Here is a 27,189-nt window from a genome sequence, read left to right as displayed (position 1 = left end):
AAATGGTTCATATCAGATGAGTTGTGTTGCATTCACAACACACAAGAAGCTGGAGCAAGAAGAACTGGATTGTTATGGGGTCATGCTCACAATGCAGAGCCAGTGGAACAGGAGCATTAGTAGCCCATGTTAAAGGTCTCCGCATAGCTTCTTCTTTGTCTTTTTGTGGAGGTTGGCATACAACGATGTGGTGCATTACTGCCACTGGCAGGCTTGGAGTGTGGACCAGAATGTCGCTGACCCACATAGCTGCCCGTTGCAACTTTTCAATAGTCAGATGCAGCAGCCGGCAGAAATAAAATGTCTATATCTACATACTAAATGAGAAAATGCTTTGCGGTCTGGACAAAACCGGGTCTGAATCTGGGTCTGAATTTGGACCAGAGTCCGGGGGTTGCAAACCCTTGTGTAGGTAAACGGTCTGTGGTTTTTGACAACATAATGGTAAACACACACAAGAAATAGTCTAGGTAAAAAGATTACAGTAAATGGACTGAATTTATATAGCACCTTTCCAGTCATACAGACCGCTCAAAGTGCTTTAAACAAGAGTCACATTCACCCAATCGCACACACATTCATACACCGATACACAGATCGGTAGGCAACTTGAGGTTAAGTGCCTTGCCCAGGGGCACATCGACATACAGCAGGAGGAAGCTGGAATCGAACCCACAACCTTCCATTTGCGAGATGACTACTGTTCCTACTGAGCCACAGTCGCCTCAAAAGAAAGACCTTAAGGAACCCATAGTTGAAATATGTCATATGGAGAATGGCATATGTCAAATGCCATTCTCTAGATTTTAATCCATAATCTTCATGTAAAAAGCTTAACTCTTTCCAAAATATGGTCTTTAAAACGGTATTCTTCTCCCTGTTTAAAGATGTTAATCTTGAAGTTTGGACACATAAGTAAACAACAAAGGAAACTAAGGCCAGCCAGCACAATATGTCTCTACTTTGCCTCTGGTCTATCCAGAGCTAAGCAGTGAATTTAACAAACAGCACACCCTGCTCGGTAACACTTTACTCAAGCAGATCTCCATGTAGCAACATGACACCCTTAATGAGCCGTGTAATATTCCTTCCTGAAATGGATAGCCATCCTCTTCTGACAAGCCTTATGAAAGATGCATGAACACTGGTTTGGCTAAAGCCCAACAAGTACATGTTAAAAGTGGGCACAGGCATTATTTTTTATCATATGTTCTTTGGGAAAATGTAATAACAAATCTTGTGAGCTTTGGCTGTGATATTATATATGCAAAGAACAAGAAGAAAACCACATAAATACATGAAAACACTTAAAGATGAGAAAAGGGGAAACAGAATAAAAAAAAAAAAAAAAAACAAATGCAAAAGGAAAGAGACAAAAAAGAAATTGGATCAAACCGTTGTGATTGTTATAATAAATTGACCAAAGGTCGTCTTGGTTTTTCAGCTGTGTTTGGATGTCAGCTTTAGTTTTGTGAAGAGCTTTGACATTTGGTGCCTAAAGGAAAAGCACAGATCTCTGCCTTGTCATTCCCTTAGTAGCTGTCTTTTTGATCAGACTGTCTGCAAATATAGACTTGAACACACTTACAGTGTAGGCAGGCAAAATTCGGTTAAAAAAACAAAGGACAATTCTATTGTATTTTATTCTATTCTGGCATGGAAATTGTGGCATTGCAGCAGCAGATAGCACGAAGGAAATATCTGCAAACAAGAAAAACCAAGCCAAAATAGCATAGAGTGAAACAAAAGATCCATTCATCGGTGGGAAAGGTCCATACATAGAAAAGGCCATTCTTGCCTATGTATGATTTAGAATTGTCTGTTTGCTTGTCTGAGGGAGGAAGCCGAAGTACCTTTGCTGATGCCTTTGTTGATGCCTTCTCTACTGCAGTACCTTAAAATCAAATATATGAACAAAAGCGTCAAACATAAAAACTGTAAGTAAGTATCCTGTGAAGTACATTGATCTGTGGGCCATATTTTTTATAAGTTTACTGCAGATGGGAATACTGAGATTACACTAAAAATTCAGACACTGAAAACCCAAATATAGAGAACAGGGGGAAAATGCTCCCCAGCCTCACGTGATGCTGTCCTCCTGTTGACCCACTGACAGGAGGAGGCCGGCACTGCGGGCTGGGTGACTTTCTGAAGGAGTGTTGATGGTCTGGGTTGATGGTGTTGAAGGCTGAGCTGAAGTTTACTTACAGGAACCTGGCGTACATCCCTGGGTGGTCGAGGTGTTGCAGGTTGAAGTGCAGAAGTTGCATAATCTCCCGACCTGTTTGCCTGGTGAGCAAACTATAGGTTGTCCAGCCTGTGATGTTCATCAGATGCTTCAACACCAGATGCTCACAGGATTTAATGACCATGGATATCAGGACGCAGGCCTGCAGCCATTTAATCCTGTGATGGTGTGTGTTTTGGGGACCTGGATGATGGTGGGGCATTTTAGGCAGGAGGCAATGTCACACAATATTAGTATGGCAAAAGAAACAGCCAGTTGTGATCAAACTTAATTTCCCACATGGCAAGCTGGATTTAGAAAAAAGTCTTCTGATTTTGAATGGTTGTGGTGTTTATAACATTTGGCTCATAAAATATTGATGTGGCCATTTTTTGCAATAAAGGAATTCAAAAACTGACAATCTGCTTCAGAGGACTTTTTAAAGAAAGCTCTGGCCTGAGCTCTGTAAGGCTTAATGTAAATTCAGAAGAAAAGAAACAATTAAAACATAACTGCAAATGTTTGCTTTGTAAACGTTTATCCTTATTTGTATCAAGAGGTGTATAATGTTATCAATCTCAATAAATATATTGCATGGTTTTGGATCATAAGACTTTGAGGTCATAGCAGGATTGTTTTTAATTTGCTGAGCCTGTAACTCATACTAGAAATATACCCTCTTTCAGTGATGTTAATACATTAACCTTAAGGTTTATTGCTGATATCAGTTTTTCTTACAACAGCAACTGTTTTTAGCATAATATTCTTCTGGAATACAATTTCAAAGTTAGTTAATCTTTAAGAAGTAAAATTGTAAACCTGGCGAAGGGCAACTGTAATTACACAGGAAGACATCACTCACTAGCTTAGGAAATGTAGGCAGGTATGAGGTAGAAAAAATATGACCCAAATTGTAGTTCTATTCACAATTTATAGCTTAGATCACACAGCATGGGAACAATATGTTGTTTTTGGCAATGTGTTCCTTAACTTTGAGGGTTCAAGTAATAAGATAAGGTTTTGAATTCAGTCTTAAGATTATACCAGTGAACACTGCCAAAGTTATTTTATTTAAACAGCACATGGAAGTTGAGACAAAATTCTGTAAAACGAAACGAAACAAATGTGATAAACAGACCAAAACAAACATGTCTAAAAACATTTAACTAATGTGAAATATACAAGATTAAAGCAACAATCTAAGTGACAAAAAGAAAAAAAAATCACTTTAGGTTTGTTATCTGTTTACTTTCTCTGCACAGCCTTGCTTTGTTTTAGTTTAGGTTTATTAGATTCATTCTATTAGTTATTTGTTACTTCTCTGGATTTCTGTGTCAGATATGTTAGTTTATATTTCCTTATAGATCTGGTTACTCCCTGTTAATGTTCTTTTTGCAGTCTCATTGTTTATTATTTCAGTTCATTCGATGTTTTCTTTTACCTCCCTGCACTCGCTGCTAATCAATGTTAATTAGTCACTCTCCCTCAGTTCCCTGCAGTCCCTCTGTCACCAGCTGCCTCATATTCCTTCAGATTAGTTCCCATGGTTCATTGGTCCATTCTCCTACCTACTTCAGTATATATACTACCAGATTGTGTTGTTCTCCATTGGTTCCTCTTGGAAACTACCCTGGTCATCACCCTGTTTACTGCCTGGCTCCATGGTTATTGTTCCTGTGCTCCTGCTATCCTCCTGCCTGTGTATCACTCTTGCCTGTGTTCCTGTTCTTTGTGTAAGTTTGTTATTAAACCTTTCATTTGCTCGCTATGCTGCTCCCTCGATTTTTGCTGCTCTTTGGTCTAACCTCACACATCATGCTTCTTCATTTCATTTTATTTGTATTTGCCTCTTCTAGAATGGATTGATGGATGGATGTATATATGGATGGATGTAACCATCCACCTGAGATTGATAGTCATTAAGTAATAAATTTGAGTATCTTCCGTTTTTGTAATGCCTTATATCATCTGCAAGTGGGTTAATTTTAACTCTTACCAGCAGTTTGGGAATAACTGTGCCATACTCCAGAAGCAATGTTGTCTTAAAATGTAATACTTTAGGCCTTAAACATGCTGCTCTTTTTAGCAAACTGAATGAGGCTGAAAACAACAGCATAGATTGCAGCTTACTACCACAGCATTAACCTTTGTCTGTTGTTATATTTATAAATTTTAGTTCAAAGTTGTTTTTCATGATTGACCTATACCTACAACTTGCAGTATATATGTTAAATGTAAAACTACAATAGATGAGAAGTGTTTCTTAGAATCGTAGCGTCTTCTGTGCATTAGTTCCTCTTTTCTATCGAAGGAGGAGAAGAGTTGTCAGGTCTGAGGCTGCTGCTGTCTTATTTTATTTGGGGCAGTTTTTTTTCCACCTCCATTGATTTGTATTGATCCAAACCCTTTGCCTGCAGCTGTAGCCTGCTGGTTTTTCTTTTGACATGCTCATTGTATTGCAGCCTTATTGTGTAACACCCCGCTGTTTAAAACAATGTTTAACCATTTACAACAGCTTAAAAAAAAAGACTTACTATTTAGTTTACAAATTGGTGCTTGCCATTTGAGTTTTTTTTCTTTTTGCGTATCACATTTAATGCAATGGCTTAGTTGTTTAAGCTTTACACTATTTGACATAAATTAACTTTGTTAATAATTTATACAATTCATACTTGTACTTGTCGTCTTCCACTTTATCCGGGTCTGGGTTGCAGGGGCAGCAGATTCACTAGAGACACCCAGGAGGTGTCGACCCAGACACCTCCTCCAGCTCTTCCTTCGGAGGGAGCCAAAGGCGTTCCAAGGCCAGCTAGGAGACACAGTCCCTCCAGCAGGTCCTGGGCTGTCCCCTGGGCCTCCACCCGGTGGGACATACTTGGAACATCCCCTGAGGTAGGGGCGTCCAGGAGGCATCTGGTATAGATCACCTCAGCTGGCTCCTCTCAATGTGAAGGAGCAGCAGCTCTACTCCGAGCTCCTCCCAGATGGCCGAGCTTCTCACCCTATCTCTAAGGGAGCCCTAAGGAGGAAGCTCACTTCAGCCGCTTGTATCTGGGATCTCGTTCTTTCGCTCATGACCCAAAGTTCATGGCCATAGGTGAGGGTAGGAACGTAGACCAACCGGTAAATTGAGAGCTTCGCTTTTCAGCTCGGCTCTCTCTTCACCTCAACGGGGTGGCACAGCGTCCCCATTACTGCCGCACCGATCCATCTGTCCATTCTCCCCTCACTCGTGAACAAGACCCCAAGATACTTTAACTCCTCCACTTGACCCAGAAACTCCCCTCCAACCTGAAGTGGGCAGGCCACCCTTTTCCAGTCGAGAACCATGAACTTGGACTTGGAGGAGTTGATCTTCATCCCAGCCGCTTCACTCTCGGCATCGACACCCCCCCCTCTCCCCGTGCATGGTGTAAGTTTTGGCTAGTGGGGGCCAGCAGGACCACATCATCTGCAAATAAAAGATACGAAATCCACTGGTCCCCAACCAAGACCCCCTCCAGCAGATATCCTGTCCATAAAAGTTATGAACAGAGCTGGTGACAAAGGCCAGCCCGCCGGAGTCCAACATGCACCAGGAACAGGTCCGACTTGCAATGCGGTCCAAACTCCTGCTCCACCGGATGGCCCCTAATAAAGGGCAACCGACTCCGTACTCCTGGAGCACCCCCTACAGGGCACCATGAAGGACACAGCTGAATGCCTTTTCCAGATCTACAAAACACATGTGGACCGGTTGGGCAAACACCCATGTGAACCCTTAAGTACCCTGCAGAGGGTGTAGAGCTGGTCCAGTGTTCCACAGCCAGGATGAAAACCACACTGCTCCTCCTGAAGCTGAGGTTTTCCTATCGGCCGAACTCTCCTCTCCAGTACCCTGGCATAGGTCTTACCAGGGAGGCTGAGGAATGTGATCCCCCTGTAGTTGGAACACACCCTCCGGTCACCCTTCTTATAGAGGGGGACCACCACCCTAGTCTGCCAGTCCAGAGGCACTGTCCCCAACCGCCACGCAATGTTGAAGGGCATGTCAACCCTAACAGCCCCAAAACATCCTCAGACTTCAGGTACTCCGCTCATGGAGGATCTCATCCACCCCTGACAACCTGCCACCGTGGAGCTTTTTAACCACCTTGGTGACTTCAGGCTGGGTGGTGAAAGAGTCCCTACCACAAGTTCCCAGCCTCCACCAGGGAATGCGTGACGGCAGGATTGAGGAGATCCTTGAAGTACTTCTTCCACCGCCCAATAATGTCCCCAGTCAAGGTCAGCAGCTCCCCACCCCCACTGTAAACACTGTTGGCGAAGCACTGCTTCACCCTCCTGAGGTGCCGGATGGTTTGCCAGAATTGCTTAGAGGCCAACTGGTAGTCCTTTTCCATGGCCTCACTGAACTACTCTCAGGCTCGTGTATTTGCCACTGCCACAGCCTGGGCTCCGGCACGCTTGGCCTCATGGTACCCATCAGCCGCCTCAGGAGTCCTACAAGCCAACCACTGCTGATAGGACTCCTTCTTCAGCTTGACAGCATCCTTTACTGCCAGTGCCCACCCCCGGGTTCAAGGACTGCCGCCTCGACAGGCACCGCAGACCTTATGGCCACAGCTACGGGTGGCAGCAGCGACAATAGACACGGAGAACATAGTCCACTCTGACTCTATTTCTCCAACCTCCCCCGAAATCTGGTCAAAGCTCTCCCGGAGGTGAGAGTTGAATACATCTCTGGCCGAGGGCTCCGGCAGACGTTCCCAGCATACCCTCACTATATGCTTGGTCCTGCCAAGTTTGTCTGGTTTTCTCCTCTTCCAGCGGATCCAACTCACCACCAGGTGGTGATCAGGGGACAGCTCAGCCTGTTTTCACCTGAGTGTCCAAAACATGCGGCCAAAGGTCTGAAGACACGACAACAATGTCGATCATTGACCTCCTGCCTAGGGTGTCCTGGTGCCAAGTGCACTGATGTACACTGATGTTATCTAAAGTTTGTAAAAAGATATGTGGTGCATCCTGTTGACTGTTTGTATAGGGTCTGATCTCTGTGGGGCATTGTCTTTGAACCAAAGATGAGGAATTAAAATGAGCTTTCTATTCATGTCTGAAAACAACCCTCATAAAATAAATAAAGCCTCGCTTTTCCTTCCTCTGCAAAAGTTATGACCATTTCTCCAACATATCGCTGACTCTTGTTGTCTTCCTTTTATACAGGTCCATGGGGTCGGTGTATGGGAAGTGAGTGTGGACCTGGAGGCAGCCAGAGCAGAGCAGTATGGTGTGCCCACTCTGAAGGCTGGACCACCCTCCATACAAACTGTGATCAGACAGAGCGGCCAGACAACCAGCAGAGCTGCTTCAGAGTGTGTGACTGGCACAAAGATCTGTATGAATGGCAACTGGGTGCTTGGAACCAGTGTGTCCCAGTAATGATGCGCAGTGCTGGGGTGCAGCAGCCAACAGTGTGCATACGTGGAGAGGAGGGCATACAGACACGTGAAGTGGGCTGTGTTCAGAAAGCCGATGGCGAGCCTGCAGAGGACGCAATTTGTGAATACTTTGAACCTAAACCAAGACAAGAACAAGCCTGTCTCATACCTTGTCCTCGAGACTGTGTGGTGTCTGAGTTCAGTCCATGGACTTCGTGTTCTAAAACATGTAGGATTGGCTTACGGAATCGGATACGCTTTGTTCTAGCACCACCACTGTTTGGTGGGTCTGCCTGTCCGAATTTGACTGAATTTCAGACGTGCCAGCCTGGCCTTTGTGATGGAGAGGAAAACCTTTACAGCCTCAGAGTTGGACCTTGGGGCTCCTGTTCTTTACCATTGCCAAGGCAAGTCAGACAAGCTGAAAAACCACCCACAGAAAGCAACAAAAGGTCCAGGGAAAGTGATAAACCTACTAAAGACAGCAACAAACAGTCAAGAGACAGTGAAACACCAGCCAAAGGAGGTGACAAACAGGCCAGAGAGGACAGCAAACAGTCCATGCGCAAAAAAAAAAAGATGAGAGATGATGAAAAACAGTATCAAGAAAAAGACACAAAGGCCACAGGTGAGGAGAAAGTGCCCAGAAATGGTAACAAACCCTCCTTGGGAAACAGAAAATTGATCAGAGCAAACAGAAGACAAGGCAAAGCATTCAGACAGGCAGATCGACCCAAACGACAGAAGAAGGTAAAAAACAAGGCAAAAAAAGAGAAAATGAGACAGAAAGTCAAAGAAAGATTAAGAGAGAGGGGGAAGGCAAAAGACCCTGAGACAAGAGAGCTAATTAAAAAGAAGAGGAACAAGAACCGCCAGAACCGCCCAGGAGGAAAATTCTGGGATCTGCAAGTTGGCTACCAGACCAGGGAAGTGACCTGTGTGCATAAGAGTGGGAACATTGAAGCTCTGAGGTAAAGATAATTGTAATATATTTATTTATGTACACCATGCTGCTGGAGGGACTATGTCTCTCGGCTGTGTTTCTTTAAACATGTCCATCTGTCAAGTCCAGCTTTTTAGGTCCTGTTTAGTTTCTCTTGCCAAATAATTTTGTCTTGTTTGAATTAAATCAAAGGTTAAAACAGATATTCCAGCTGTAAGTTATCATCTCCTCATGGCTCATGACATCACATGCAATGTCATCACCAGCTACCAACAAACAGCGACAAATAATACAGACAACTTGAACCTAAGGGACATAGGAGCATGTCCGGGATTGCACCATCTGTTTCTGACTGTCTGTGTGTTTATGTATCAACGGTTGGCATTTTTCCCACAGAATAGATGGTCCTAAATTCAGATCTTGGCTGGGGCATATCTTTTGTGGACTAAACATGTTCTCCCTGCACATTGTGATACTCTCTGGGTTTCTATACCTTCCTCCCACAGCCTACATACATTCATGATGGGTCACTTGGTAAGTGCATATATGGTGTGTTTCTGTGTTGCCCTGTGATAGACTGAAAAACTGTGAAGGATAAACCCTTAACTTGCATAATCTCTGCTGGGAAAGGCTCCAGCCAAAGCAAGTTTGGAGAGATTTAAAAGGCTGGAGTTTCCTTTGATGCCATGGTTACGATGCAATTATTAAGCATTTAGGAAGAACTGTGCATTTCATTTTAGGACCATTTCTGGTCATCTATGTGTTGATTAAAGAAACAAAAACCATATAGAGTTCCTGTTTTGTAAAAGTTTGTGAATCCTAATATCAACCATTTGTAGACTGTAGCCTCATCCGGACATCTCTTAGGTTTTTTCGGAGCTCGAGTGGTAATTTCTGTTACTTCTAGCGCTTTCCACATTTTTAACAGCTGGAATTCTGCCCCTGCTAATCAAAAAAGGCTAATGTAACAATCAATTTGGAGAGGAAGAATATCTGCAATATGCCATCTGATCTTTGTGGCTTTGTGGATGACCTGCATTGGCACTGCTTTGCATTTATCTACCTTAAAACGTTTCCTGCATAAGAATTATGCAATTACTGGTATATTATATGGAAACTTTTGAAGAGTAAGAAAATAGTGAACTATTAAATTGTCCTGTTGGAGACTTCGCTAACTCTGCTTTGGATTTTGGCTGAGAATTTTCTTTGTGTGTGTGTGTGTGTGTGTTTGTGTGTGTTTTTCCTGTATAGTTTGCAATACCATTATGCTAATATAGTGAATTGACACATCAGAATTATTACTTATTACGGTTTTGGCCAATATTTGAGCAAAAGTAGAGAAAAATCAAACCCTAAGCAGCATCAAATAACTAACATAGTCTGAATCAGCCAATTTAGGGGGTGTTACAACTTAATGTTGACAATCCAATCTGTAAGTCTCACTGTGGAAATACCAACTCTCAACAGTCAATTAGGTACCTGAAGAGTATATTCACTGTCTACTTGGCCAAATTTACATGTACTGAGTAGTAGTAACAAACACAAACCTGAAGAAAAAGCTCTTGCAGTAGATTTTACTCTCCTCTTCAGTTTATAAAATGGTTGAATCTAAAGGGGGTGTACTTTCATTTTACAATGATTGTATATCCATTCAAAAACTCTTTTTAAAATGATATATTTAGAGGTGTGCCTGAACGTGTCTATAAAACTGGTAGGAAATGTTGGTACTGAATACCCGGTTGATCGGTTTTCATGTACTAGAATGCTTCATGACCCAGGTTTATTAAAATTTACTATATCATAACACATGAACAACATGCTTTCATGACTGAATGTACTAGTAACACCTTGTACTTTTAGGAATGTATTAATGCTTGCTGTACCACAGAAAAAAAAACTAATTATATTGTGATTTGTCTTGACCAGCTCACCCAATTAACTAAATAACCTTTGATTAGCAGTAATGTAATAAGATTGATGAGATGCAGTGTTCTGTGCTACATGATTTGAAACAGGTTTTTAAATTACTTGTGGTCTCTGTCTTTCATATAAATGTGGTTTTCAGGACATCTTTCTATGTGTCTATTTATTTTTAGACATTCTTGCAAATTCAGAAGGAAATTCACTTTATATTGTTAATGAAAAGATTATTCTTGTGTAGTTAACACATTTATAGGCAAGGCAAGTTTATTTATATAGCACATTTCAGCAACAACACAATTCAGTGCTTCACATGATGAAAAAAGGTAATTTTCTGTTAAAAAACATAAAAACTACATTGCGGTGGCATAATAAAGAACAGTAAAACACAAAGTTCAACTACAGACTAAAATTAATGAATTTTAATATTTTAGGGCTGAACAAGCCCCTGTCAGATAATCTGATGTTTTAACCCGTTTATTGATGCACTCAGTGTCTTAATAGCAAACCAGGTGACTTCAGTGCAAGCAACAATTACAGAGGCAGAGTTCAAATTAAACTAGTTTATTAATAAACAGGAAAATGTAATGGGGTCGTCAGGGAAACCGGGTTCTGCTGGTCGGTGCACTGAGGAAGACAGGTAAGTGAGTACTCGCGGTTGGAGGTAACGTGCAACTGCAAATGTTTGAGGACAAGTCTTACTTTTAGGAAGAAGTGGAGTTTCCAGGGGAAGGTAAGTAATCCCATGGACACTGACTTTAAAAGGTGAGGTGGTGGTTGTTCTTTGGGTTTTCTTCCAGGCGGTTTGTGTGAAGTTGGATGGGCAGGTGTCTTGCAGGCAGGTGATCCAGAGGAAAGGTTCATGCGTTCTTTAGGTGTGCAAGTTCATTGAAGCTAAATGGTAAATGGACTGAATTTATATAGCGCCTTTCCAGTCATACAGACCGCTCAAAGCGCTTTACACTAGAGCCACATTCACCCAATCGCACTCACTAACGCTCACACATTCATACACCGATATGCAGATTGGTAGGCAACTTGAGGTTAAGTTCCTTACCCAGGGGCACATTGACATACAGCAGGAGGAAGCTGGAATTGAACCCACAATCTTCCAATTGCAAGACGACTACTCTTCCTACTGAGCCACAGTCGCCTCCAGCTGAAGGAGACTCTTGATTGGGGAAGCACAGTGAAGTGCCTTCAGCCAAATGCAAACTCAAGCTCCCAACATGGACAGAAAGAAACCAGGTCTAGGTCTTCAGAGTCTCTTTCCACTCTACAGAGGGGAGAGCAAATGTGAGTAAGAAACAAGGTCAAAGAGAACGAGAGACAGGGCATAGTCTGCTGGTCTTATTACCACTGAGGTGAGTTAACAATCTGATGCCTCCTTCAGGGTTCCTGCTGCTTAAGAAGCTCCTCTTGATTAGCCCAGATGGTCTTCAGCTTTGTGGCTGCACCTGCCTGTCGCACCATAAAGAGCTGGTCTGGATTGGCTTGATTTGGGAAATGTGAAATGGGGTGAAGACGGAGGTGAGAAGGTAGTTAGGACATAGGTAGGACTGATGATGGATTCAATTTTGAATGGGCTGAGGAACGTGGGGACCAGTTTCCTGGAGTATGCCTTCAGAAGAAAGTTCTTAGAAGACAGCCAAACTTCAGCCTATCCAGGGGAATAAGAAGCAGCCGAGATTCTCCTCTTGTCAGCGTACTTCTTATTTTGTTGGGATGAATGTTGGAGGGCTGTTTTGGTTTGAGCTTCTCAAGTTGTTTTTACTGTGTGAACCCCTGAGAGCTGGTGCGCTGTAAAATTGAACTGCTATAATAACTTCATGGTGAAAATCAACCATTTTCTTTGTCTTCAACTTCATGTTTATCAGTTGCCGCCAAAGGTTTTACAACTCTTTGTGTGCGCAGACCTCCAGCGGTGGAGGATGTTTTATGACTTACAGTAACTAAGCTACACTTTGGGAGTGGCCTCCCAGAGCTTCTTTCAACCATATTTCTTTTGTATTTTGCCATAACTGCCATAACTGCTGGTTTGATCTTATACATACTCAATGCTGTTTTATTTTGTTTAGTTAGATATTTTACCCTTTTTTGTAGAACGTTGCCTGTTTGATTAGGTGAAGATTATTGAATCGGAAGAGCGAGCTGTATCAGGGCTGTTGATTTAATAAATATTCACATAGAAGGGAAGGCGTTTGTGTTATTTTGTGCAAAATAAGGTTAAAGTTCCCCACTTTTCAGCAGAAACGGTTGATTAAACAGTGACATCTAGTAATAGTGTTGTGGAATTTTCTTATCAAAGTGGGTAGAAGTTGACTCACAAGAAGGGAAAATCCAGACTAGTTATCAACTATTACTGAGAATTTAATAATTGTAATTATCAAGGGCTTTGGGCCACAATTACAACACCAGAGGACATCTCTGGTTTCGTGACATCTGGTTTTCTCAAATTATGATTTTTAATTATAATTCTTGATAAATATTAATTAATCAATAATCATAATCCCAACACACAGTCCAGAGCGATGTGAGACCAAGGTCAACTGACTGGCAGGAGGTTTATATGAGCTTTTATTGCAAGCAAATGTGAAAAAGGCAGCCACTTACTCTACCACATACTTATTTGGAGTTGGCCACCAGAAATAATGGCAGATAAAGGCAATGGTGCGACTGGAGCCGGGGTAACCTAAGAACCTTAAAGCTTGTCCTCGGAGCAATCAAATGATGTAGAATATTTGACTACCGTCCTCCAGGCATCCAATGAAACTGTTGTGATTATGAATATATTATTTAATATTTAATATTAATACTTTAATATTTTATTAAATAATATTTCGGTCTGTTAAGGGTGGTCCTGTGAATACCAGCCCAATAAGGTGGTGGTATTAGGACAAAATTGAAAGGGATGAGCCAAGCTCTGGCATTTTGAACAGTAAAACTCTGCACACATCGAATGAATTCACACAATTTCTTAAAATACAAGAATTTATTAACAAAAATAAATCAACTCAAATCAAACATATTTCAATCAACAAACTCTTTACTATGCTAAAACAACTCAACTACACTACCAAGCACAATGAAAGAATAAGGAAAGGAAGGCTAATGGGCTATGTACAATATAAACAAGTGAATCAAAGACAGTTGAAAACCATGACAGAAAGAGTGATGTAATATTGATATGCAATGTTATTAATGTTTGAGAACCAAAGATTATCTTGAAGAGTCTGGAAATGAAGTTAAGTTAGTCTTGGAACTAACTTAGGCAATAATTGGTATTCCTTCAAACAACAATTCACAATGCAAGATCAGATAAAACGTTATTTTGACAAAACATCATTTTAAAAAATGATCTGCTGAATAAAACCAACCTTCTGGATGACTAATTCTCAACAGTGTTTAATTGGCTGCCTTTATTTATTAAAATAATATTTAAAGAAATATTAAGGACATATTTAAAGAAATATTATTTTGGATAAGAATAAATAAATGGGGATTAATGATGTTTAATTAGTTATCGCGTTTAGTAAAATAATATTTAGGGAAATATTACTTCCTAGATTCGAAACTAACAACCTTTCTGGGTAAATGATCTTCAGCTGACTTATAAAGGGGGCAAGCATGTGTTCTTAGCCGTTAGTGGTTGGAGCTAACAAAATAAGCTTATAGTTGGTTACCGGAATCAAACACTGTTAGGTATTAATTAGTCAACTCAGAGGCAAGAACGATACAGTTACGAGTCAGTTTTACTTGCAGCAAGGGTAGCTCACACTCTGCAGTGCAGACTACAAGGTGTTGGCACCCCTCTCTCTTTATTTATACGTGCTGGTTCACACACAGTTCCACAAACATTCAGGGTGTGTGTGTGTGTGTGTGGGGTCAGAAAGGTAAGGGTTCATGTGTCTTGATTTTAAACAAAGAGGGAGCGAGGGGACCTGGTACGAACAGCCCCTAGATGCTGCTGATAAAAGCATAACTCACTCCTCTCCCCATGTCCCTTTCTGTGGCATGTAGGAGGGAAAGGCACTTAGAGCAGACATGAGTGATAAACAATACAAACGTTTTCAAACCCTAACAAACACATACCTTTATAATACCACTAATAAAAGAGTTGAAATGCATAAGCATGGACGCCGCGTTATGTTTGGGCTGTGTTTAAAATCACCATTAAAAGAAAGTTTGTCTTAACTTAAAAAATAAAAAAAAACACAGAACACATCCTTAGTTGAGTGCTAGTCTGCTATCACTTACTGTAGCTGAGTTTCTCAACATAAACAAAAACAAATTAACATTAAACAAACATTATTTAGATTATTTAACTCTAAACTAAACTTCTTTGCCCAAACACTACTTCTTACGTGAACCGTGCTGAGGAAAAGTTGTCCTGGGCAACGAAGTTGAGGAAAGCATCCACGGTCAAGAAAGAGTTAGCTTGCAGCTAACCTCCATAGTTGTGGAAAAGGACGACTCATTCTGCCCGCCTGGCCGAACAGAGTGGCGTGCTGTGTTGCGGTACCTTTGTTCTTCCTTGAGACTGGGAAAATCGCTCCACTCGGCATTGTAGAGACAGGGTCTCTGCTGGGAACTCTCTGGAACACAATTTGATTCTGTAGAACTCAGAAAGAAAAGTCAAGCCCACTTGTACCCTAATTACCCTAGTTCATGAATGAATAGTGGATACACAAACAGCAAATTATTCCTACTTAACTTAGTGCACATGATTGCGTGATTTTATGACACTCTTCGATCCAGTTTGAAGAGTTAAGTGTCTGTTTGCCAGCAAAGAGACAAACAGACATAACATGTTACACCCTACAGACATGTAGCGGGCTGTGTGTCTCTCCTTCTAGTTCTGCTGGGGACCTGCATGGAAGAGGTATGTTTTATGTTGTAACGCATGGCTGGGTACCAACAAAACACAGGAGCACACTGGAGAAGAAAACCTCTGCATTTTTCCAATTCCCCGAAAAAGGTTCCAGAGAAGGGGGAGTGATCCTATGGCAGGTGGGAGCTGCTGCTGCAGGAACGAGACTGGTAAGAGGAAGAACAGATGGAAGAGAGTGAAGCTGATGGGGATCTCAGCCAAGGTTTGTACCGTGGTAGTTTGTTGTTGGTTGAGTGACGGGAGGAGATGATCCTGCTGCCCGAGCAAAATGCCCTGTTATGTCACGGCTATCCGTGAATGTGCCACAGAGTCTGAAAGGTCCAGTTGTTCTGTCATAATAGCAAACTTGGTGACTCTAGTGCGAGCAACACTTACGAAGGCAGAATTCAAGTTAAATTGGTTTATTGATAAACAGGAAAATGCAACGGGGTCGTCGGGGAATCCGGGTTCTGCTGGTCGGTGCACTGAGGAAGACAAGTAAGTGAGTACAGGCGACTGGAAGTATTGTGCGACTAGAAATGTTTGAGGACAAGTCTTACTGTTATGAAGAAATGGAGTTTCCAGGGTAAGGTAAGTAACGACACGGAAACTGAGTTTTACAGGTAAGTTGGTGATTTTTCCTTTGGGTTTTCTTCCAGGTGGTTTGTGTGAAGTTGGATTGTGGATGTGCAGGAGTCTTGCAGGCAGGTGATCCAGAGGAGAGGTTAGTGCCTTCTTTGGGTTCGCAGGTTCCAGGAAGCTGAAGGAGACTCTTGATTGGGGAAGCACAGTGAAGTGCCTTAAGCCAAATGCAAACTCGGGCTCACAATATGGACGGAAAGAAACCAGGTCTGGGTCTTTAGAGAACGACAGAGCATAGTCTGCTAATTACCACTGAGGTGAGTTAACAATCTGACGCCTCCTTAAGGGTTCCTGCTGCTTAAGAAGTTCCTCTTGATTAGCCCTGATGATCTTCAGCTGTGTGGCTGCACCTGCCTAATTATGGGTCAGAGACCTCCTGGTGCTCTGTGCCTTTCTCCAAACGTCTTCTAGGAGAGCCAGGCTCAGCCATGGTCTGTCAGGGAGGGGTCTTTAACACTGAACTACTTCTCACTGTGGACAACAAAGTCCTTTACACTGTCTGTTCCAAGGTGGAAAATCCTAAATAATGTTTAACTCCAGTAAAAACGTTTACTGATATGTCTTAGTTCATTGTTTGAATACAACAATCATAAGCAGATCTAAATAAATACGGGTTTTAACCTTGTTTAAAAAAAAACACTCAGGTATTCAGCATTTTGAAGCTTTCTGGAAGTTTGTTCCAGATCAGTGGAGCAAAAGAGCTGAATGCTGCTTCTCTACATTTGGTTCTAATTCTCGGGATTCAAAGTAGATTTGAACCAAAAGACCTGAGTGGTCTGGAAGGTTGATCAAATGACAACAAATCTTTAATGTACTTTGGTGCTAACCCATTCAGTCACTTATAAATTAACAGAAGTATTTTGAAGTATATTCCCTGAGATACAGAGAGCCACAGTAAGGACTTTTGAACTGGGGTGATCTTCTCTACTGCTGGGACATTGGTCTTTTAATCCTGGAAATGTTCTTCAGGTGACAGAAGGCGGACTTAGAGATTGTCTTTATGTGCCTCTGGAGGTTCAGTTCTGAGTCCATCATTACGCCCAGATTTTTGGCTGTAGTTACTGAAGACTCTAGACTGCTCCGTCTTTGGTCCAAAATAAAGTACTTCAGTTTTGTTTTATGCAACTGAAGTAAGTTACTTCAGTAACTCTTGGATAGGTTCATTGATCCACAGACTGTTCTTCTAATCTGAAATTTCTCATTAAAGAAGTTAGCAAATTCATTGTAGGCCTTGTTAGAGTGGAGTCCAGGTGCTACGGACACAGGAGGGTTTGTTAACCTTTCGACCATGGCAAACAAGGCACTAACATTAGTAATGTTTTTCTTGATAATCTCAGTAAAGAAAGATTGTTTTGCATTTTTCTTTTGTAAGTTTATCTGTAAAGTCTATCTTTATAGGTGTCTAGTAAACCAGGAGTCTGGTCTTTCTCCACCTTCATCACTCCTTTTTTCACTTCTTACCAGAGGAGCATTTCTCCATGGAGATTTCTTCTTAACAGATACAACCCTCACCTCGATAATTACAGTTCAAGATGGTGCTGTGTGAAGAGCAGCAGGTTATATCGGCTCTGCCTCCCCTTTTCCTTCTATTTCTATTTGTGTTTATAGACTGGTTTCTCTTTTTTTCTTTAGAGTGGGTAAAACAATGTGCAGTTGGGCACATGGGAAGCCTTCTTTTATTATTGTCTGCACTGGGGATAACCATGGCCCCATCGCCTACACACGGGACCATCTCCTCGGGCTGCGCATGGGAGTACAGCCTCTTGTGTTTTATAAAGACATGGTTAAATGGACATATACCAGACTCAGGGGACAGAGAGGAGCAGAGGTGGTTCAGCACAAGCTCCAATGCAGGTGTAATGGTGCGCTCACACCAAACGCGGATTCTGCAAATCTTTCGCGTCATTTGTGTGTTATTGCTTGCTTGACATTTTGCATGCAATCCATGTGGCCAAATGTCAACAAACGGCAACGCTTAAATAGGAGGAACTTCCAACTGCTGCTTGCTGGTTTGTACTGAACATGGCGGACATGAATTTCACGGATAAACCCATTTTTTTACCTGTGGAGAGCCGAAAAACGCCGCCGACGTCCCTGGGTTCACCAGATTCTTCAGGGTCGGGAACAGTTCGGAGATTACCACCACCTACTCCAGGAGCTGCGTCTGGATGACGGTCGATTTCAGCGGTACTTCCGTCTATCCAGGACCCAGTTCGAAGATCTGCTGTCCTGTGTTGGGAGACGAATCGGCCTCCGGGACACCATCTACTGGTGCTGTATCCTCGCTGCTAAATGCCTGTCCATCTGTCTTCGGTGAGTAAATAAATCTCAGCTTGTTAGTTGAGTCATACATCTCCGGCTTGGCGCACACCGCCACTATGCTCTGGTCCTCCATCTTCACAGAAAACAGCTTCTTCTCTGCTGCGGTCCTTCATCCTACGTCACAGCAACACCAGTCCCTGATTGGTTGACGTGACGCGAATTTAGAAAAAAGTTCAGATTTTTCAACTTGTCCATCGCTCTCGCTCCGCTCGGCGCGCCTTTCGCACCGTGTTCTTTGTTTTAAGTATCTGGGTGCTCACCTCAACAATAAACTGGACTGGTCCCATAATACCAATGCCCTGTGCAAAAAGGGCCAGAGTTGCCTTCACCTTCTGAGGAGACTGAGGTCCTTTGGAATGTGCTGGCATTTGCTTAGGACTTTTTATGACTCTGTGGTAGCCTCAGGTATTCTCTATGATGTTGTCTGCTGGGCCCCAGGCGGCACAGAGCGGCAAAGGAAGAGACTGAACAAGCTGGTTAGGAGGGCCAGCTCTGTCCTTGGCTGCTCACTTGACTCTGTGGAGGTCGTGGGTGAGAGGAGGATGTGAGCCAAGCTCACATCCATCATGGAAATAATCTCTCACCCACTGCACCGGACTGTAGAAGAGCTGAGCAGCTCCTGCTGTGGCTGACTGAGACACCCTCAGTGCAGGAAGGAGCGCTACCACAGGTCCTCCATCCCCGCTGCTGTCTGACTATTCAATTCTGCTGTAGAAAAACTCATGTAATAACTTCTGTATTTGAAAATGCCTGCCTGTCCTAATACCCGCACTTCCACCCTTGTGTCCCTGAATTGCGTGTTCCCGTTGATGTGGGGCACAAATGGCGGATGCCCTTCGGCAAAGCCCGCATCGAAGCGGACTTCGCCGAAGTATATTACCCACAATTCACTGCTGCAGATGACGTTCTGAGCAAAAACCAATCACAACCGTCAACGTAACCAGCCATCAAATCAGAATAATAAGAACTGCGTAAACTTTAGACAGCAAGCCGACAAATATATTTTTTTACTGCTTTTCCAGGCTCAACATTGTAAGATACCAGTGGGTTCAGAGTGAGTCTGGGCAGTCAGTAGGTCATAACACTGAAGTTACCTTTCAAACAAACACTGACGCGGCGAGAGTCTGGTGTATAAACCTCCGTCACTTCCTGCACTTTCTTCTCCTCAAAACAATTGCTTGTTGCAGTTTTAAATAGTTTTTTTAGCAGCAAGACTGTGGAAACAGCGCTGGTTCCCGCCCTTTTTGATGTTGCAGTTACGGTGCAGAGGTGCAAGTCGATGACGTAACCTCTACTGTCCCAATTCTCAAATTTTGCACGCTTGTAACCTGCGCATTTCAACCCTTACATGCACTTGTACCAAGTACACACTTCATAGAGGGGCGTAGGGTGTAGTGTGGGAATTGGGACAGGGCCTGAGACACCCTCAGTGCAGGAAGGAGCGCTACTGCAGGTCCTCCATCCCCGCTGCTGTCTGACTATTCAATTCTACTGTAGAAAAACTCATGTAATAACTTTTGTATTTGAAAATGCCTGCAATCATTGTCACTTTAGCACAGTCGCCTCCACTACTTATTGTAGGTACATTACTTTATTTTATTCTATCAATACTACATGTTTTTGCACATCTACCTTGTTCTTCTTTGATTGCACATTTTTCCTATCTACACCCTACTTGTGTGTTATTAAGAGCTCCCGAAACAAGTTAATTTTTCCAGTGTGAGATCAATAAAGTCAATCTTATCTTATCTTATCTTCATGGGAGCAAGAGTAAACTTGGTTAAAGGTTTCAGTTGCACTGTCCTTAGAAATGCATTTTCTTATAATATTAGCTAATTGAGTCAATGGAAATGATGCTTTCAAATATAACAGAAAAGTAGTCATATAGGACAGCGTGAGTTGCAAATGTTCAGACCCTTACTGAAGATTAAGTCCGAAATATACCCTCTTTTGTGTGTTGGCTATATAACATGTTTAGTCAAACCTAATTTTTTAAGTATATAACATTTTTATTATTTTGCTACTTTGTCTTGAGGGTTGGCATCATGGATTCTGAAGTCAAGAATGATTTAACAGTTGTAATCAACACATATCACAGATAAAAGATCATTTAAATCATTGAACAACTTTGTTTTGGGTTTTGAAGGCCTGTTAACATTCATAAAAATAGATTGAGCAGGGCCTATTGCCTGGACAGCCAGGTATTCAAAATAGTCAAATTTGCCCAGGAACATCTTTTTACACTAGTGAATCATAAAACAAAGTGGCCATCCCTCCTCATCTCCTCTGCTTCTAATTGGTTTCGCTTAGAGTCAACTCTTACCAATTACAATTTTCTATGTCTCAGTAAGAAACCATGTTTCGGTTAAAAACATAACATTGAGATTATGCTCAGTAATGAAGTAATTAATACTAGCTGTTGCTGGCAATTGTTAAAGTATTTTCTTCAGATAGAGTCTAGGGTCTGCCCAAAGTTGTGAATGTTCTACAATGTTGTATAACATTTCTTCACACTGCAGACGGTATGATCTTAATGAAACTTGGCACAGGCTCCACATCAACATCACCTAAACTCATTCACTGTTTGAATTTTATGTGGTGTCAGCGAGCCATGCTCATTGGTATCTCTTGAATGGCCTTATTCTGTCTCCATGCTTGCTCCACACTTAAAGAGGCCACTGAGCACTATCAATTACATCCTAAGAAAGCTATGGACCCTACGTTATGTCCGAAAAAATACAAACCACATATCTTTTTTCATTCTCAGCCACTCACTGTATGGATTTGTATATCTACTGACTGTATTATGTAGGTAATAGCACATGATCAAGTTTATCTACCATAGGGCCACATTAGGATGGGACTATTTCATACTATTTCATATTTTGGCTAAAACAACAAAGTTGGAAATGTTTCCTATATTTTCAGCAGCTCTTGTACCATAAATGGGTATTGTTTAATATTTTTAATAAGCGACTTCCACAAAGATTTTATTTTCCAAAAAACACACATTGCCCTTATAAACTATACTATATTGCATGTATATGCAAACCATTTGTTAAAATCTGGTTCTGACTTTTACCTCCAGAGGTCACATAAATACTTTCCCTAAAATCAGTTGTCTAAAGAAAAAGTCTGCTGCAAATAGTTCTTGTCAAAGGCTGAGGAGACCTTTCTAGAGGATTACAGAGGGTTGTAAAGGTCCAGAAGATATCTAATGCTTTCAATTCCCAACTTCAACCCACTATTAATAAATAGACAAAAACATAAGAACAGTCAAAGACCAGTCTACAAGGACATAATTCATAGACATTTATAAGAAACCAATGTAATTTTAAAAAAACAGTCCAGCTTCAAAGGAGAGACTCCACAAAGAAAGAAATTATCTTTAGACGTGACTGAAAGTAGATTGTCTTTCCTCCACCAAAATAACTTTGTAGATATATCTCCTATCTCTTCTGTGAAGCATTTGGGTTGTGGTATTTATTCAATTCAATTCAGTTTATTTATATAGCGCCAATTCACAGCACATGTCGTCTCAAAGCACTTCACTAAAGTCAGGTACATACATTCCAATTAATCCTAATCATTGAACAGTGCAGTCAGACTCAGTTATTTATTCAAATTGGATAAAAAGTTTTTCTATCTAAGGAAACCCAGCAGATTGCATCCAGTCAGTGACTTGCAGCATTCACTCCTCCTGGATGAGCATGTAGAGACAGTGGACAGTCACTGGCATTGACTTTGCAGCAATCCCTCATACTGAGCATGTATGTAGCGACAGTGGAGAGGAAAAACTCCCTTTTAACAGGAAGAAACCTCCAGCAGAACCAGAACCAGGCTCAGTGTGAGCGGCCATCTGCCACGACTGACTGGGGGTTTGAGAGAACAGAGCAGAGATACAAAAAGAACACAGAAGCACTGATCCAGGAGTACTTTCTATGGGAAGGAAAAGTAAATGTTAATGGATGTAGCTTCTTTAGTAGTTTCACCTAGAAAGAAAGAACATGTTTTATATGTAGTGGGAAGGTTTTCTATGAGCATTTCATGGGAAGTGGAGAACTAATGCTAAGAATATACAAAACTCCCACAGAAACAGCTTTTTTCCACTTTAGTTCAGTTATTACAGAGAGCTGTAATGTTTGCATACACATTGAAATATTGTGCTTTTAACATGGCACATCTAAAATGTGCACTGGAAATGAGTTATATAAGATGCCTCTAGACATGATATAGCTGTTTTCTTTCAATTTCAACCTATTAGTTAATACTCTTAGGAAACTAAAATAGGAGAAATACAGGTCCTTCTCAAAAAATTTGCATATTGTGATAAAGTTCATTATTTTCCATAATGTCATGATGAAAATTTAACATTCATATATTTTAGATTCATTGCACACTAACTGAAATATTTCAGGTCTTTTATTGTCTTAATACAGATGATTTTGGCATACAGCTCATGAAAACCCAAAATTCCTATCTCACAAAATTTGCATATTTCATCCGACCAATAAAAGAAAAGTGTTTTTAATACAAAAAACGTCAACCTTCAAATAATCATGTACAGTTATGCACTCAATACTTGGTCGGGAATCCTTTTGCCGAAATGACTGCTTCAATGCGGCGTGGCATGGAGGCAATCAACCTGTGGCACTGCTGAGGTCTTATGGAGGCCCAGGATGCTTCAATAGCGGCCTTTAGCTCATCCAGAGTGTTGGGTCTTGAGTCTCTCAACGTTCTCTTCACAATATCCCACAGATTCTCTATGGGGTTCAGGTCAGGAGAGTTGGCAGGCCAATTGAGCACAGTGATACCATGGTCAGTAAACCATTTACCAGTGGTTTTGGCACTGTAAGCAGGTGCCAGGTCTTGCTGAAAAGTGAAATCTTCATCTCCATAAAGCTTTTCAGCAGATGGAAGCATGAAGTGCTCCAAAATCTCCTGATAGCTAGCTGCATTGACCCTGCCCTTGATAAAACACAGTGGACCAACACCAGCAGCTGACACGGCACCCCAGACCATCACTGACTGTGGGTACTTGACACTGGACTTCTGGCATTTTGGCTTTTCCTTCTCCCCAGTCTTCCTCCAGACTCTGGCACCTTGATTTCCGAATGACATGCAGAATTTGCTTTCATCCGAAAAAAGTACTTTGGACCACTGAGCAACAGTCCAGTGCTGCTTCTCTGTAGCCCAGGTCAGGCGCTTCTGCCGCTGTTTCTGGTTCAAATGTGGCTTGACCTGGGGAATGCGGCACCTGTAGCCCATTTCCTGCACACGCCAGAGCACGGTGGCTCTGGATGTTTCTACTCCAGACTTAGTCCACTGCTTCCGCAGGTCCCCCAAGGTCTGGAATCGGCCCTTCTCCACAATCTTCCTCAGGGTCCGGTCACCTCTTCTCGTTGTGCAGCGTTTTCTGCCACACTTTTTCCTTCCCACACACTTCCCACTGAGGTGCCTTGATACAGCACTCTGGGAACAGCCTATTCGTTCAGAAATTTCTTTCTGTGTCTTACCCTCTTGCTTGAGGGTGTCAATAGTGGCCTTCTGGACAGCAGTCAGGTCGGCAGTCTTACCCATGATTGGGGTTTTGAGTGATGAACCAGGCTGGGAGTTTTAAAGGCCTCGGGAATCTTTTGCAGGTGTTTAGAGTTAACTCGTTGATTCAGATGATTAGGTTCATAGCTCGTTTAGAGACCCTTTTAATGATATGCTAATTTTGTGAGATAGGAATTTTGGGTTTTCATGAGCTGTATGCCGAAATCATCCGTATTAAGACAATAAAAGACCTGAAATATTTCAGTTAGTGTGTAATGAATCTAAAATATATGAATGTTAAATTTTCATCATGACATTATGGAAAATAATGAACTTTATCACAATATGCTAATATTTTGAGAAGGACCTGTACATTGTATTAATACATGGCTCTATGGAAAAACAGGGAACACAAAGAAAAAAGAGAATTTATACATATGCATACATTCATAAATACATACATTTTTTAATTTTCATGTGCACGTTGATTTTTGCAGTGACAGTTGTTTAATCAACCTTTCCCCTACACAGAACAGGAGTTAATCACATCAGAAGAGATGAAACCAAAATAAATTAACCTTTTCTTAGAACTAATCTCTTATTTCATTGTATTGCAACACTTTGTGTTATACCTTAACATTATGGAATGTGGTAATAGTCATAAAACCAGCAGCACCTAATAAAATTTTACTGTTGTCTTGTTCTGCAGCCTGTGCTCTCAAGAGACACTGCCAGTGACCTTTCAGGCCTGCGTGATTTCCAGGGACTGTGATGTGACTGAGTGGTCTGAATGGTCAGCTTGTTCCAAGCAGTGTTATGACCCCAACGAGGCAAAAGGGGAGCGCACTCGCAGCAGGAAAGTGAGTCAATTCCCAATCGGTGGAGGAGCGGAGTGCCCAGAACTTGAAGAAAAAGAGCCATGCAGCCCCCAGGAAAGAGTAGTTCCACCATGCACTTTGTGAGTAAACACAGTTGGTTTGTATGAAAACCAAAGGGGAGACAGTGTTGCATTAAATAATTACATCTGGTTTTTTGAATAAAAAAGGAAATATCTCATTATGAAAAAAACAGTTTCCTTATAAAGATATATTTCCTTGGGAGAAAACGTGAAAAGGTTGCAAATACCAGTGATACTTGTCTTCCATTTAGTTTAACTGTTCAGTATCTGAGTGCAACAGATAAATTAAACATAGTTTTAAGCTTCTTTAGAGCTTTCAGGGGCTTCACATGTTGACAGGCCATGATGGTGCATTTAAGCAGTGTTTATTAAAGATATAATGTTGCTAAATGTGCAATAAAATACTCATGTCTCATTGTTATCAGTTCATTGTGATCTTACTTAACTTAAGGCTGTTTTACTGTGTATTCATTTTATTCAGTTATAACATGTGACTAAAACACCACTATGGTTGTTTTAGAACTTCGCATGGTTCTTAAAAAACAAAGAACTTGACAGCAGTTTTCATTCAGATCTGCACTTGTAGAAACAAGATCAGGTGGAATGTATTTGAGGAGTTTGTTTTTGTTGTGCTTTTGGGAAATTGTTTATTTATGAAGGAAAGTCATGGCAGATAATTATGTATCTGTCTCAAGCAACATGGTAATCTTCTCCCCACTCAGCACACTCCCCACAATCAAACCACTCAGCTTCTGTTCAGATTGTTGGTAGCATCACTGAGACAATTAACAATAATGCCTACCTACCATCAGCTATATACATTAGCACAAAGTGTAAAGAATTTTGTGTTTGAATGATTATTTCTTTGCTGTAAGAGTGCTTCTTGCATTATTCATTTAAGAAACATGGGCCTCAGTAGTGCGTGGAAGAAGCGTATACAACTACAACTGTGTGGCACCTCCTCCTTGTGTTGGTCACCAGTTTGGTGTAGGATGGCATCCTGTTTATCAATCCACATTCATCACCAGTCAGCCAGTGTGAATGTGTTGATCACTATGGAACAAATAACAGATCCCACAACAGTTATTTGCAGTTAAAGTCAGGAATGCAGGGAGTTTAATCTGTAAGAGTCAAGATATGGGATTGTCAGTGGTTGCAGTATCTCATCTTGTTATATGTCTTCCCAACAATGATAGCAAACTTTGCTGTTCCAGAAAGGTAGATCCTGCCCCACACTATCTAAAATCCATATCAAACACTGTTTGACATTGGCATAGAGGGTCTGGCAAGCTTTTCATGGGTGTAACCCACATACTCTGCTGCTCAACCTGTAAATGCATTTTCCCAAACGTGACTCCATTTAGAGGGAATTAGTATGATTTACTGCGAATAATGTTCATTTTTGTAACTACAGTATATTGTTCAAACAAAGAAAAAAACTGACCAAACACAAACTTACTTACTTTTAGTGTTAAGAGTAGCATTAGTCTATCCATGTATCTCTTGATACTTAATAGTATGACAGACACACAGTTGTACTCAATGCAGGTATTTAGGACCATTTAAAGGTTTTAAAAGTAAGTATGATATCACCCAAGAAGAAAAAAAGATGTCATTGACATCCCTATTAAGAAAAATTTTTTTTAATCATAGTGTGATTGTTTCACAAATAGAAACCATTAGCAAAGATATATTGGTGACAAAACCAGAGGTAGAATTTTGTCTAAATGTGTATGTTAAGCACACTGCTCAAAAAAATAAAGGGAACACTCAAATAACACATCCTAGATCTGAATGAATGAAATATTCTCATTGAATACTTTGTTCTGTACAAAGTTGAATGTGCTGACAACAAAATCACACAAAAATCCTCAATGGAAATCAAATTTATTAACCAATGGAGGCCTGGATTTGGAGTCACACACAAACTTAAAGTGGAAAAACACACTACAGGCTGATCCAACTTTGATGTAATGTCCTTAAAACAAGTCAAAATGAAGCTCAGTATTGTGTGTGGCCCCCACGTGCCTGTATGACCTCCCTACAATGCCTGGGCATGCTCTTGATGAGACGGTGGATGGTCTCCTGAGGGATCTCCTCCCAGACCTGGATTAAAGCATCCGCCAACTCCTGGACAGTCTGTGGTGCAACATGACGTTGCACCACAGACTGCACCAACCCAGGGCCAACCGCACCAGCATATGGTCTCACAAGGGGTCTGAGGATCTCATCTCGGTACCTAATGGCAGTCAGGCTACCTCTGGCGATCACATGGAGGGGCGCCAGTGGTAAATTTGCCAATCCTGGTGTTCTCTGGCAAATGCCAAGTGTCCTGCAAGATGTTGGGCTGTGAGCACAACCCCCATTTGAGGACGTCGGGCCCTCATACCATCCTCATGGAGCCGGTTT

The 27,189-nt window shown here is 41.6% G+C and overlaps 1 protein-coding gene across 5 annotated transcripts in view; it reads left to right on the top strand.

Annotated features, from left to right (window-relative positions):
• thsd7aa (thrombospondin, type I, domain containing 7Aa) overlaps positions 1-27,189 on the top strand; it is a 180,326-nt gene that overhangs the window by 56,231 nt on the left and 96,906 nt on the right. For 4 of the 5 annotated variants that reach the window (XR_007041012.1, XR_007041013.1, XM_047383876.1 and 1 more), the window contains exons 2-3: positions 7,433-8,618; positions 24,592-24,840. Coding sequence is in view for 2 of the 5 variants with exons in the window: in XM_047383876.1 (XP_047239832.1) it covers positions 7,433-8,618; positions 24,592-24,840 (1,435 nt within the window). In the remaining 3 variants the exon portion in view is untranslated. The remainder of the gene's footprint in view (positions 1-7,432; positions 8,619-24,591; positions 24,841-27,189) is intronic. The other variant, XR_007041014.1, reaches the window with a different exon arrangement.

Source organism: Girardinichthys multiradiatus, chromosome 13 (assembly GCF_021462225.1).
Source record: "Girardinichthys multiradiatus isolate DD_20200921_A chromosome 13, DD_fGirMul_XY1, whole genome shotgun sequence".
Taxonomy (NCBI): Eukaryota; Metazoa; Chordata; class Actinopteri; order Cyprinodontiformes; family Goodeidae; genus Girardinichthys; species Girardinichthys multiradiatus.
This window is presented reverse-complemented; position numbering and strand designations above follow the sequence as displayed.